The sequence below is a fragment of the Chenopodium album genome, chromosome 1 (assembly GCF_948465745.1).
Source record: "Chenopodium album chromosome 1, dcCheAlbu1.1, whole genome shotgun sequence".
In the NCBI taxonomy this organism is placed as follows: domain Eukaryota; kingdom Viridiplantae; phylum Streptophyta; class Magnoliopsida; order Caryophyllales; family Amaranthaceae; genus Chenopodium; species Chenopodium album.
Window position 1 is genome coordinate 89,322,793 of NC_137834.1, and position 14,850 is coordinate 89,337,642.

The following is a 14,850-nucleotide window of genomic DNA, read 5'->3' on the forward strand; positions in this document are numbered from 1 at the left end:
AGTCACATAACATATTATTACTTTATTTAAGTAAGGGAAAGAGAACGCCAGTAAGCCGGGACTAGTCCCTGTTACCACCTACTTTACAGAGGGTCGCACGTCACCCCAATTGGCCATAAAATAAAACAGAATGTCCCTAGTGTGCACACCCCTCACTAATACCCAGTGATTAGGAGGAAGACTAACAACAATATACAATAATTTAAACCAACTAGTAGCAACCATAACTACTAGTGGGCAACCTGTTCTTCACCCTTTCGGGTTTCATTTCCCTTCTTAAATTAAATTCACTGTACATCTTATTAGATTATATCATCCAACTACACTGTACACAAGTATTACACAAATCAATTTAATTTCAAGTATCAATACTTCAATTTCAGTATTATTAGGCCATAGTCATCCTACATGACATATAGACCATCAATCACGTATAATCAATCATCCAATACCCAAGTTTATATTTAAAAAAAAACTCATACGATGACAAATAATCATTTTTTTTTTTTTTGAAATTACATATAGTAGTACACAAAATAGAAAACTCATATATAATATATGATTCCATAATATCATACGATAACACACTCGTCATATATAATTACATAAGCACGTATTTGACACATAATATTTCAAAATAATTTCCTAACGAGATTCTAAAGATGATGGACATTGAAAATTACCTTGATCGTGCGTAAAACTCAAGGTAATTAACCTCCGGAACGGTCACCTAGTAGCCCCCGTCTACAAATAAACGATGATAAACTATGTTAGTAACACTATACACGCCTCCAACTTGCCTACATATAGATATATGAAAGAAATTATCTTCTTTAAAGAAAACAAAACCAAAAGAACACGCTATCACCCTATATGATACTCTGCTATCCTTAATTCCCAAGGATAACACTTGTTTTCCACCTCCCATTTATTTAATCTCTACAAAGTATAATATCATGCTTGGTTCAATGGCGTCAAGTATCAAATCTTGTAGGAAGTTTGTGTGGGTCGAGAGTTCTATGATCAATACTCATTAATGGGCATTATAATTTGTTGAGTTTGGCATATATTTCAAAAGGGACGATCGCAGCAGTGATGATGGCGATGATATTTGACGGTATAAGGGGTTCGTCAACGGAGTTATGGTTTTAGCAATGAAAGGTATCAAAGATTACTAGTTGTAAGATTGAAACTTAATTGACTAGTTAAAGTCATCAAAATAAAGAAGAGACTATGAGTTCTCTTACCTATTAATTTGGCTTATCAATGTGTGGAGATGAAGGGTGGAAGAAGAAGTAGTATTGTTGTCTGGTGTCCTCCCTTTCTCACGATCAAGGCAATATATATAGGGTGGAATTTGGTCTAACTTGAGGTAGATTCATGTAACTACTATGATAAGATCAAAATTCAAATTTTAGATAAAATTAGTTTTCGAAAGTTATCCCAAAATCAGTTTCCGGAATTTATTATTATTATTTTTTTTTAAATCGAAATATTAAATAATTAATATATATATTTTAAAATAATAAAATTAAAAGTTTATACTAGCAAGGAAATTTTGGGGTATTACATAAAGAAATTATAAAACTTTTTTATCGGCTTTAGGAACTACCAAGAGGTCGTTTGGTTAATTAAATTTGAATATATTTGGTGTGAAATCTCAACTAGGGAGGTATATTAAATCCCATGTTAGTTTAAAATCACCTGGTTTTTATGCTGTGAATAATTTTTACATTTAATCAAAGGAATTAGATGTGAAACTTAGTAGGGGTGAGCGTAGTTAGGGCTGAGCAAAAGTATCTGAAAATCCGAAAATCCGATGATCCGATCCGCATCCGATCCGAAAATTATGGATATCCGATCCGAAATCAATTTCGGATCGGATATCCGATCCGAAAAATTCGGATATCGGATCGGATATCGGATATCCAAATTATGGATTTCGGATATCCGATATCCGAAATTATCCGGTAAAAATCACTTATTTTATTTCGTGCGGGGTGTTATATTCCCACCAAAGGCCCAATAACCTAATTTCTTTTTCCTTAAAACACACCCCCACCGCCTCTCTCTCCTCTCTCCTCTATCCTCTGAGATTTCAAAGACTCAAAACCCCATACCCATTCTATCAGATCTCCTCCTTCCTCTTCAAAATCTCATTCTTTAATATTTCCCCAAAATCACAGATCTAGTACCAGAACTCCAATCTTTCTCTCAATTTAAATCTCCTAATAACTAAGACCCCCAACCCAGATCTACTACCAGAACTCCAGAAGTTTCACTCAACCTTTGCGGCGTTCGTCCTCACAATCGAAACTCTCGACTTTGCCTCACTTAAGATCTACACTTTTTCTGATTATTTTTTTCATTTAATTTTGCTTTAAATGATATGTTCTGTATATAAGTTTTACAATTTTCTGGGTACTTTGATTTTTTATTTCCGATTTAACGTCCACAAAAAGTAAGTTCGTTTGAGTTTTTTTGGGTTGTATATATCAGCTTTATCTTTGAATTTTGACGTAATTTGTAAGATATGGAAGGCAAATTGTCTTGTTCTTTGATTTATCTTATATCAGATGCAGTCAGTAATGCAATTAGAATTTCATTTCGGTTTTTTTTTTTTTTTTGTCTTTCAATTAGAATTCAGATTAGGCCTAATTGATTGTTTGAAATTTAATATTTATTAACTTGCCTTTAAAAAAAAAATAAAATTGTGATATCAAACTAGTATTTTATATCATTATTCCTGTAAAAAAAAAACATTATAATAAGGGCCGGATATTGGATATCCGAACTATCCGATCCGAAAATTTCGGATACCCGAATATTCGGATATCCGAAAATTTCGGATCGGATACGGATATCAAATATCGGAATTTTCGGATACGGATATCCGATACGAAATCCAACTTCGGATCGGATATCCGATCCGTGCTCACCCCTAAGCGTAGTAGGATACCCTGCAAAAATTTCAAGACCCGAAAGCGGAACCTGTTGCAATAAGTTCCTAAAAGTAGGACTCGAAATCTGAACCTAAAAATTGGGAACCGAAACCTGCATAGGGTTCCCTGTCTTTCAAAGTAAGCTTTATAGTTACTTGATTGTCTAAAGTATTCAATACAAAATTACAATTACTTATATTAATACCATTAATATACTCTAACCTTTAAGAGTAATATGAAAAACGAATAAGAGGAGGGATAAAGGTAGGTGATAACTTTCATATAATTATAGGGCTTTTATACTTGTGCTTAAATGATAGGTCTCAATTTCATGTACCCTATAAGGAACCTATACTAACAGAGTACCCTACATGTTTCAGGTCCAAAATTTTATTACCAAGAACCGAAACCTGTATGATTTCAAGCAGGTTCCGGTTCCGGGTTAGAGTACCCTAAATTTTTGGTCACCCCTAAAACTTAGGGAGTGGGTTGTATGAGATTCTAATTTAAGGAGATAGGGCGGAGTTAAAACCCTTACGGTTCTATCTATCTATATTATAATTAAAAAGTCAATTAATGAGGTTTCTCTTAAACCTCAATCCTCAACTCTTATGAGTGTAGGTTTTTTTTTTTTTTCAATAATCTCCCATTAAGTAACTTCCATCTTTAAAAAAAAAAAAAATAACATTCCATCTTTCTTACGAAGTACTCCCTCCGTCCCCGATTGATAGTCACTTTTTTCATTTTTGGTGACTCAAAATGTTAGTCACATTTGTTTTTTTCAAGTACCATTAATAATATTTTTTTTACCAAAATTCTCTAACATTTGCAAAAATATTTGTGCAAATTTAACTTTCCCATGTAAATTTTAATTTATCATATACTTTAATTATTTTCTCTCTCTACTTTTTTGCATACCCAATGTAAATTTACCTTTTTAATGTACTTTATTTAATTCTCCTTAATTCTCGTGATTTTTCTTCAAAAGTGACTATCAATCAAGGACGGATAGAGTATTATTTTATCTTTCTAAATATATATATTTTACATGTATACCGTGCGGTAGTTCGGATACACTCTAGTTTCCAAAATTACAAACGACCTAACCAAAAAAATAAAGTAAATTGAACGTTTGTTTGTTTGTTTGTTTTTTTTTTTTTTTTTTTTTTTTTTTTTTGTAAGAATAAATTGAACGAATTTTAACTCCACTCCAACACATTTTAAAGGATCGAACCACACGCCCCTTAAAAAGAAAAAGAAAAGAAAAGAAAAAAGTAGATCATATAGACTGGTCTAGTGATCCCCACAAGCCACAATCCAGTCAATCCTAAATAACCAATTAAAGTTGGCCCAAAATCAGGCCTTTAAAAAAGCAAACAACAAATCACAACCGTTAAAATCCAGACTCTCACAATCCTTAAAAACCCTAACTCATCTTCATAAAAAAACCTCTCTATTTAACGCCGTACTCAACTCTTTCTCTTTCATCACTCTTTCTCCATTTCATCATTTTTTTCCCTTAATTTTAATTTTCAAATTAAATTTTTATTTATTGCTATATTTTTCTCTAAAAATAAAATTAAAAAAGGTTGATGATGATAAATAAAAAGGCTTGTTTCTCAAGACATTCGCAGTGGCCGCCTGAGAGTTTCCCCTTTCGCCGGGGTTGAGACTATTGCTGCTTTTCTCCTTCCTTGGATGTCTGAAACCTTTATTTTTTTTTTAAATTTTTTTAAAAAAATTTATATTTAACTAAAAATTTTATTATTATGAATGAGGACTAAACGTCTGCCTCTTTAGCATTAAAATTTAAATAATTAATTTTATTTAATTTTTAAGAAATTGCTCAAGGGATGGAACGAAGTCCTCAAATTATAAATCATCCGTCACTTTGTCAGCAGATTTTTCTCTTTTCTTGCTGATCATACAAGATGACACATTTTTTTTTTTATTAATTCAGTATTTTATTCGAGTATATTGAAAATCATTAATAGGTGTGTTATATACTAATGTTTCTGCGTAATTGATTTGACATGTTAATTAGGATTTTCAAATTAATGAAATTTGACTAAGATATAATGGACTTTTGTGGAGTTGGAGTGTTGGACTAAAAGCCAGTCAATAATAAACGGAAGGCTAATAATGAACTAATGGCTTTGTACAATAAGATTCGTTTTAATGATCTATAATACAAAGTACTATACTGATCGAATCTTATTTTGATGATAAAGGACTAATTAATCTGCTAACATACGCGTCAATGCCTGGGATTAAAGGTGAAATTACAATGTTACATACCTCTTCCTTTATGAATTTCGGGGTTTATTTGTGAGACATAAAACAATAATATTCTCAATAAAGAACAAATTCAGGACCAAAATATGGAGTTGTGACGAAGATCGCCATTGCATAACACCATCGGCTTAGGGTCTGTTCTCTTACGTTGAAGTCCAGTTCAGCTCCCAATTTCCTTCTCTTATAAAATATTCGATTCAATTCATTTCAGTTTAGTTCAACCGTCAATGAGAACAGACCCTTAGAGCTTATAAAACCAAAAAAAACTTACCGAACCTTGTAGGAATCGCCTACTCGAGACTCAAATTCGAAAGGAAAGCTGTTGAGACCAACACCAATTGAAAAGATTGCACCTTGTTGTAGAAGAACTAACTATTGACACTATTCCACTCCTAGGGATGGCAAAACGCAACTACTTCCTATGACTTTGGGAACACAGCCCAAAGAGTCATATTTTTTTAATGACTCTGCCTTGAGAAACCTTACACGACAATGCGGGTTCTCTTCAATATAGAGTTTACTTAATAGCGGATTTTGCCTAACAATGGAATAATAGCAAGCAACAACAGAACAAGCAAACAAACTATGGAGAACCGTACTCCTGCACAAATAAAACCATCCCCTAAAAGACTGCACTACCATCAAAGACAATCAACAGGACCACCAACACCACAAGCAAGGTTGAACTTAACCTTGCAACCCCCAATAACAAGAGCAAAACGGCCCAACAAGGTCCCAAAGATAACATTCTTTTACCCTTTATCCCTACTTTATAAAAAGTACAAAAGAACTCTTATGAATAGTATGATGACTTTTTTACCCCTAAAAATGTTTATTTACCCATATACCCTTTTATGTCATATTAACTCTTATGCTTCCGTATTTATTTTTCTAGGCTTCTTTAGTCTTCCTTCCCTTCCAACTTCCAACCTTTTCCTTTCTTTTAAACCTCCCTTTCTATCTCCTTCCTCTTTTACTTCCCTACTCTCTTTCTCTCCTCCATTAAAGCGAAGGAGCCCTCCATTAAAGCACCTACCAAGCTAAGCCACATGAAGAAGAGGAAGAGGAAAAGGAGAAGGAGGAGGAGAAAATTGTTGAATTTAATGGCAAAACTATTTAACGTGAAAATAATACTCTTCAAAGGGTGGGGGAATAGTCTGGATATAACCCACTTTGTTACTATTTTTTTTAAAACAAACACACACACACACACACACAAACCCACTGAATTTAATTACCTAATCATCTAATTAGACATTTTTCTTTTGAATGTTTTTCTGTTAAATTTTAAGTTGTAACATTTTAACTTTCATGTTTGTCAATACATAATTTCAATATCTTGTATCTCTAATTATAGACATATAAATAATCTAAAGATTAAATATTAAAAACATATATATAAATCGGAATGAATCTAATAAGATCTCACATGACTATTTTGCCCAACAAAAAAAGTCAATAAAATAAAGATCAATTATTAAAAAAAAAAATTGAAAAATGTATATATTTTCAAGTGTTGCAACTAAAAGTGACGGATAATATATAATTGTATTTTATAACTCACAACAAAAGCCATTTTGCACCATAAAAAACTTACAACTAAAAAGTGAATAGTATTTAATTATTTATATATTTTCAAGTGTTACACTTTTGTACCTATGCAAGGGTATGATTGTCAACAAATTACTTCTTAGTATATGCGTTCAAAAGCCTACCCAATAAGTTTTGGGTGTCATGACAAGCTATTACAACTCAACCATAAACATGCGCGTTGCGCACGTAGACTCCCCTAGTAAAAGCTACAAGTGACGAGAAGAAGAATATAAGAAGATACCACCATTGAACTCAGAATCAACCACTGAGAAGAGCCGTTAAAAACCAACGCAAGAAGAACCACCTCACCCGAATCGAGCCTTGGATTCGTGAAGTGAATGGGCTTAATGCTATCTATCTATAACTAATACTAAAGTAATTACCGCTGACATCATCACTATCTATGTGTCAGCTTCTTATAATTAATTTTCCTTCCAAAACTATTTTTGATATCATTCTTTTTTTTTTTTTAAATTAAAAAAAAAAATTAAAAAAAACTTTTTTAAGGTATAGCTAATATTTGAAAATGATTGATGAATTATATTATACATATTTTTAAAAGCTTTTATAATTATATTGACTACATACACGATTTCTATTGTGTAAAAATAATTGACGATTGGTCTCTTTTACAATTTTTTTTCTTCTCCTAAATAGGGTTTTTAATTTTTTTTAAAAATAAATCTTCTACATTTTATTAGCGATTGTAGAGTTTGGATTTGATTTTTTACTCTTTATAAATTCTTCCAAATTTCTATGATGGATAAAAAATGAACGCTAGGATTTTGAAAATTTTATTATAGCTATGAAGTTAATAAGAATATTTAACATCATGACCTTTATTTAAACTCAAATAATCTAATGAGAGGGATTACAATTTGCTATGCTTTGATTAAAATATTTATATTATACACTTATAAGTAAATTTTTTATTATTAAAGCCGTGCATTGCACGGGACTAATCTAGTAGATTATTACTCATACTCAGTAGGTTAGGACTTAGGAGGACACCACTAAGCTATAACATAGCTGGTTCAGTGGTTCGTAAGATAAACCCTGGTTTATTGACAAATTAAGGTTTTTCATCATTTCCTGGGGAAGTTATTGCTCGTCACACTCATGGATTTCATTCTCATACGCTGATCGTTAGATTATTAATTAAATGAAGTTAATGGTAAGTTTTACCTTTTCATGCTCCTCTTACAAATCAATTCATCAATTTATCTTAATTGCTATGATATTTTCTGAAACAATTCATTTCATTTCATAAAAAATTATCAAAAGATCTGAGCTTTCTATTAATTCATTCTATATATTCAACATATTTGATGTTTGTTAAGTTAAGAAATAAGAATTGGTTATATTATGTGAAGGTAGGTTCGTTGGAATCGAATGAAGATAAAAAGAGAAATTAATGTAAATTCATTGTTGAAGAAATTCAGAAGTGGGTTTCAAATGTTGTCAAATATTGACTGGGTTTCAGCTTATGGGTCTCAATTATCAGCAGCCACTGTTTTGGGTGTTGTTGGTTTGTTCTTGGCTGTTAGAGATGGTAGAATTGGGTATTTCAACAGTTTTCCCTTGTTGTCAGCAAAAACTAACACTCCTAAGAAGTTGTATTTCGTACCCGGGTTGCGAAATTTGGGCAACAATTGTTTCCTCAATGTGGTTTTACAGGTAAATTGAGTCAAATTTTGCACAGGTTGACGATTGGTGGAAGTGAATTGTATAGTGTAACATTGCTATCATAGTTTGGCCTAATTTTGGGTTGATTTTTGCTTCAGGCACTTGCTAGTTGTGCACATTTTAGGTGTTTCTTAGAAGATGTTCAGAACTTGCAGGCGGTGTCTATTGTGGAGCAGGCTAATGATTTGCCCCTTTTGGAATCTTTGGCTTCTTTATTAGAAGGTAAAAAATCTTGAGGGCATTGTTCATCCTTAATTTGATTATATTGTTTTGCTGTTACTGCTGTCTGCTTATTTATGTCTTCCATGTAGTTGGGATGGCTGTGTAATTGATGACAAGCAAAGTTCCAGCGAATTTAAATTTTTTCTCATGACTCTGTGCTGTCCATGAATGACTCTGGTTTCACTACTTCATAGTTCTTACATGAATGATCAATGATGTGTCCTTTTTAAATGATGTTTCTAGCTTGTCAACTCGTTTTTTTTCCACTGGTTTAAAATAAATGTGTGCTAAGACTGATCAATTTCCGATTAAAGAGGCTTCTTTCTATTTCCGGGAGAGGCAAAGGTGCAATTGTAACTATTTTTCTTCTTTTCCATATGCATCTTTTAATTAGGCTTCACTTGTGGCAGAGTTGAGCACATTTCAGGAGAAAAGTAGACCATTGAACCCACACAATGTGATGTCTGCCATGCAGCAATACATCCCACAATTCCAACTGTCAAATCAACAGGTGGAATTCTTTTTGTCTTGAAGTTTTTACAGGACATAATCTCTTTTGCAGAATGCCTCATCTTCTCTTTTGAACTTTCAAATAACTTAAAATAGCTATGATAATGACCCTGCTTCTCATGTGTAACTGGCGGTTGCATCTACAAATAGGATGCAGCAGAAGCATTTCTTCATCTTCTATCCTGTTTAAGAGACGAACTGTCAGAGTCTTATATGCCAAACCATGGCTCCCTAGCTGATGTGGATGCCCCTACTAGTCGAATTCTTGTTTCTGAGAGGATAAAGGACATAAAGGAGCCAGAAAGGTGGCGGCAGCAATATCTTGGCCCATTTAATGGGATACTTGGCAGTTTTCTGACCTGCCAAAGCTGTTCTTCCGAGGTGGGGTGTCAGTGTGTTACTCATTCCTATTTCTCTCGGATGATATTGTTGGTCTCTTTATTGAATCACCTTTCTTTTTTCTTGCAGATTATGATGGATTTTGATTTCTTTCACACCTTGTCACTCCCCCCAGTTTCCAACTCTGGTGCTTCCATAGTATGCTTCCATTACCTAATTATCTTCTATTTGTGCTCGAAACTCAAGTTCTTCATATGTGGTTGGAGGCTTGGAGCTGATATTAGATGCGACTGAGGTTGTTTATATTTCTCAAACATGCATGCTATGTTAGCTGGATAGATTTACACTAGAGGATTGCATGAAGAGGTTCCTGGCTCCTGAACATGTTGAGAACTATTTCTGCAGCCGCTGTTGGCATATTGCTGCAGCAAAATTTTTATCTTCTGTTGGAGGATGGCAGGTACTTACCTTTATTTGCCGTATTTACTGAAATTGTGCTCATAGTTTTATGTCTTCCTTTCTACATTATCCGGTATGATACTAATCTCGTTCTCGTCCACCCTAGTCCAGTCTGTTTTCTTTATATTTTCTTTTTTCTGTTTCCTCTCTATTTTTGGTCAGGAAGAGATCAGAAAATTGAATTTCTGTAGTGACTCCAGCGAGAAAGACTCTTGCAACTGCAGGAATATGTCATCACTTCAGAGACTTCCTTGGTCAAATCACTTTTCGCATGCTTTTAAACAACTCAGAATTACTCATTGTCCAGAGGTATGAAATTGTGAAGCTCTTTCTGCCCCTTTTTTCCTGGTAACAAATGCTAAATTAACATATTTTCTGACAATTGGAGCTTTTTAAACACATGCACAACCACATAAGACAAAGATACTCATGTCTGCACTTTTTCAGAAGCCCTTTTAGTAAATTTTTTCCTGATAGATTTGGTTTGCCATATATATATGTCTCATCTTTTTCTTTTCTCCCAATGCCCTTTGGTGGAATGATCTGTAACCACCAGATTCTATAGTGACATGCTTGTGAGTGGCTGATAATTGTCATTGAGGCTCTAAGTACCATGGCTCTTTTGGAATACTTGAGGAGCCGATCATTTTCTGCAGTCTCCATAGAAAGAGAAATGCTCCAAATTCTTGTGCTAATGACATGATAGATATAAGCATCCTGAATGAATGGCCCTATAAGAGCTCATTTTGAAGAGTGATGCAAATGCAGCACAACTAAAGCATTGTCAGGCAACAACCTAACAAAATTACCATAAAGTTGTCCTCCCATGAACATGTTACACATATAATATCTTGTAGGCCTTTGTAGTTTTGTTTTAGAGAATCTTCTTTATAATAACTTTTAAATCTTATCATGGCCGTTCTTTTTTTCATAATATGCAGCAGTAAAATCACGTGACTGTTTGAGATAATCTGCAATTTGTTTACCCTAGTTTTGTGTTCCAAGCATTCTCATTCTCTAAACTGAGTGAATGATCTTTATCTGTATAATTTTGCATTTGCAAAGCTCACATAATCTTGAACTTTTCTGTATTTTACTTCTGCCTGGGCTCTAACCTGGCTTACCTGATGGTAAAGATCTTTCACATCTAACAATATTGAGTAACTTTAGTCTCCAATATCGCTGGGTGAACATTTTGTGCTGACCATTCAAATTTGATTTGAGCCTAACTTTAGCAGTTGTTTTGATTGGCATAGCTTTGGTTAAGATCTTTCTCATTTGGTTTTGGGTTAAGGTCTTTATGATTGGTACTGCTGCTTTGTTAAGTTCTTTTTTATTATTTCCCGTCAAAAAAAAAAAAAAGTTCTTTTTTTATTTGTGCCCCTTTGGTTGAGTCCTCAATCTACAGAAATAAATTGTTAGTTAATTCTCATTAATATGTAGGTGTATGGGATTTATTAATTCATTCTTGTGTCTTAGATTCTATGTAGGTTTACTCTTATGTCTCTTCCCTTTTTGCCTTTTCTTCCCCCGATGGCTAAAAGTTACTTGAGTCAAATCAAAGAAGTTTGTTCAGCTTTGCATCACTGAAAGTCTTATAATAACCCTATTTGTATGCTATGGCTTTATAAAAAAATGTCTTGATTGTTTTGAATCAAACTTGAGATTCAACTTGTGTTGGTTATATGTATGGTTGTTACGTTCCAAGATTAAAAATTAGAAGGTAGCTTTTTAAAGCCACCAGGCTATCAACATGCTTGCTTATACACAAAGCACAATCTTTTTATGAATGTGAAAGTCTGCATTATTTTCCTACTCAGCTAGTTTCTTTGTTCTACAGATTCTTTGCCTTCATCTCCAACGCAGTTCATTGAATGCATTTGGGGAGCCTGTTAAAATTCAGGTACTTGAGTTTTGGTTAACTATCTGTCATAGACACTGGCACTTTATTCCAAATTATCTTGGTGCAACACTAGTAGGGTTGGGGATTTAATGCACTCGTGAAAGATCTGGAATAAAGATTTAGGCAGGATCCGCAAACTCAAACAAGTGTGAGAGTCGAGTTTTTTATTATTTTTTTTATTTAATAAAAACCAATAATTTCCTATTTTTGGGTTCATATCTGTTGATTTTCTGGTTTCATGATATATTCCTCTTCCATTCTCTTGCTTTGTATTAATGCATGTCCCTTTTCTAATTCTCATATTCTCTTTGCTACAACATGGTATATTCCTATATTACTTACCTTGCCTTTTGATCCATAGAGGCTTCATTAGCTTGTCTCAATTTGATTGTTTATCGGCATATGCAGGGCCATATCTATTTCCCAATGATCCTGAATCTATCACCTTTTGTTAAGTATGAGATTGGCGTTCAAAAACGAGAAATAAATAAGCCAAAAAGTCTTGCGGAGCAGCCAAATCTGGCACCTATCTCTCATCCTAAAAGTGCTGACAGTCATCCAGAACTAAGTAAGCAACTGCTGTTACTTGTCACTCGTCTTAAATTAGAAAGCATTCATTCTAAAGTATGAGTAATCTGCTGCAGTGATAGCCAAGGATAATGCATCACAGTTTCTTTCGGAACCTTGTTCTTCGCTGATTGAAACCTGCTCCAGTACCATATCTATGCCTACTTTTAAGGTTGGTCTCTTTTCTTAAGGTTTGTACTTGGTGGGAAGCTCAACCTTTCTGATTGTTTGTGCTATATGAATGCTTGTGTATTGGTAGAATTTTTGAATCCAGTTGTTAGTAAATGTATGTCTTAGGTTCAATGTGTTAATAAATGTACGTCTCAGGTTTAATCTTACTCTGCTGTAAAATAGAAAGTTTTCAATTCTACTCATGATGCGAGTAATAAAAATTTGTTTATTACTCTAATAGAATGGTAAAATCGAACAAAAATAGAATAGGTTTGGGTACTCAATTGTATTTAATGCTATCAAATCCCCAATAGAGCATTCAATCCCAGCTTTAGTGGGTAGACAGTTTGACCAAGGAAAAAGCTAACAAAATAAACTTCTCATCTATATCCATCATACATTCATACCTCCTAATCTTCCTAATCTGTTTGATTTATGACACTATAACTAATCCTCTTATTTTCCTCGTCTAGATAAAAGTCTTATTGCAATACTATGATGCCCTACTTCTTATTTTCCTCATCTAGATACTAGTATTATTGCATTACTTTGATGATGCGTTTTCTCCAGAAAAAATATTGTTACTTCAATGACATAATGTATTAATGTCCACCATCATCAGAGGCCAAGTCAAACACGAGAACTAAGTAACCCCATTTCCCTGTCGTTAAGTAAATTTACTGTGACTTGGGATCATTTCTATGCGACCATGCCACCTTTGAATAGAGTTATACTGAAGCTGAAAATTGTTGCAACTTACATGCTAAAGCTGCTGGGTTTTTTTGAGCCAGAAATTAACAAGTTTATTTCTTTCTGTATAGGCTACTTTTGATCCACCACCTCCCAAAAATATTCTGTATCGCCTTGTTTCTGTTGTGGAACACTTCGGAAGAGCTGGGAGTGGCCATTACACAGTATATAGAGGAATGGCGACTCAAATGGCAAAAGGTGATGGCGTTAGTGAAACTGATGCTCCTTTGCAATGGTTTCGCATTTCAGATTCAGAGGTACACAATGCTTCGGAAGAGGAAGTTCTTGGTGCAGAAGCTACCCTACTTTTCTACGAGAGGATCTGAGCCAACAGCTCATATAAGTTTGCACGGTTGCACCAGACTGGAACCAAAATTTAGGCATCACTTTGGACTGGACACCAGAAGTTTTAGGTTATACTAATGAAGTGGATAGTTGTATTTTTATAATGAAGTGGATAGAACAAGAAGTCAAGAAGCTTCTATTGAGATTTGGAGTTTCCTTATGCATGCAAATAAAATACTCGACTGTAATGTTAGTGTGATAAAAGTATCAAACTCCAAAGTTAGGAAATTTTGTCAAACATTACATTATATAAAGCAAAGTTTGTGAGATAATACATTAAGCATCTTCATCACTGGACATCCCTGCCCTTTTTTTGGGCTCACCATCAACTTTGCATTTTAAGTTTGCAATGGTTGTTGGGTAAAGTAAAGGCAAGAAAGAATTGAATGTTCCACATGCCTGATAACTTGACATATTATTGATAAGCTGATAAGTGATAACCATCCCTCGTATAATAATCATAACTAAATACAACCCTTAAATAAAGTATGGCCGAAGTAGCAATCAATACATCAAGGCAAAAGCTAACGAGCATCTGTGGGGCGTTAGATAAGAGAGCTAAATTAAATGTGAAAATATTATAGTAAAATTAACATTAATTACACTGATAGATGCGAGATTTTATCATGCATTCCGAACTTAATACTTTTCTAAATACTATTATATTAATCTCTTATCTAACGCCCCGACGCTTGTCAGTAAGATCCATATATCAAAGTTTACACTTTACAACCTTTCATGTATTAGTCCCTAAATTTTGACTTGATAATCAATGTAATCCCTTAAACTTTTTTTTTTCTTCCTACTTTGCCTTTTTTTTTTTTTTAGTCTTTAATAACCTATACAAGTATATAACCAACAAAATTTAATCATAAAAAAAGATTTTTAATTAGGGCAAATCACGATTTTATCTTAATTCTCAAAATCAACCAAAATTCTCATTTAACCCTACAATTTAAAGCAACAATTTAATCACGTTTTTTCATTGTTCATTGTAGTGAATATATTTTAACCTATCTGAAATCATCTTGGCATCATCGATCCAAATGGATTTCTTGTTATTTGTTC

The 14,850-nt window shown here is 33.5% G+C and overlaps 1 protein-coding gene and 2 non-coding genes across 4 annotated transcripts; all 3 read left to right on the plus strand.

Annotated features, from left to right (window-relative positions):
- The first annotated feature begins 4,529 nt into the window (after positions 1–4,529).
- On the plus strand, positions 4,530–4,652 carry LOC145565742 (small nucleolar RNA SNORD14). The gene has a single exon (XR_014095126.1). It is a non-coding gene; the product is annotated as a small nucleolar RNA SNORD14 (small nucleolar RNA).
- Positions 4,653–4,784: 132 nt separating this feature from the next.
- LOC145566637 (small nucleolar RNA snoR99) lies at positions 4,785–4,884 on the plus strand. Its single transcript, XR_014095464.1, has one exon. It is a non-coding gene; the product is annotated as a small nucleolar RNA snoR99 (small nucleolar RNA).
- A 2,970-nt stretch (positions 4,885–7,854) lies between these two features.
- LOC145625797 (ubiquitin carboxyl-terminal hydrolase 27-like) lies at positions 7,855–14,055 on the plus strand. Of its 2 annotated transcripts, none has more exons than XM_081678587.1 (12): positions 7,855–8,004; positions 8,204–8,507; positions 8,615–8,738; positions 9,149–9,249; positions 9,399–9,629; positions 9,717–9,785; positions 9,919–10,047; positions 10,209–10,355; positions 11,887–11,949; positions 12,358–12,517; positions 12,594–12,688; positions 13,509–14,055. In XM_081678587.1, exons 2-12 carry the CDS (start codon positions 8,223–8,225, stop codon positions 13,761–13,763), a joined length of 1,659 nt encoding a protein of 552 aa, XP_081534713.1. In that variant the 5' UTR covers positions 7,855–8,004; positions 8,204–8,222; the 3' UTR covers positions 13,764–14,055. The 2 variants fall into 2 exon arrangements, with proteins under 2 accessions (XP_081534713.1, XP_081534711.1); XM_081678585.1 differs by having other exon boundaries at positions 8,208–8,507.
- Positions 14,056–14,850: the final 795 nt, after the last annotated feature.

What these genes read in the sequence shown, in the direction of transcription:
- LOC145625797 (XM_081678585.1), top strand. An exon ending in TCCAACTGTCAAATCAACAG is followed by an intron (nt 9,250 to 9,398) that starts GTGGAATTCTTT and finishes ATCTACAAATAG; the next exon opens with GATGCAGCAGAAGCATTTCT. An exon ending in TGACAGTCATCCAGAACTAA is followed by an intron (nt 12,518 to 12,593) that starts GTAAGCAACTGC and finishes AATCTGCTGCAG; the next exon opens with TGATAGCCAAGGATAATGCA.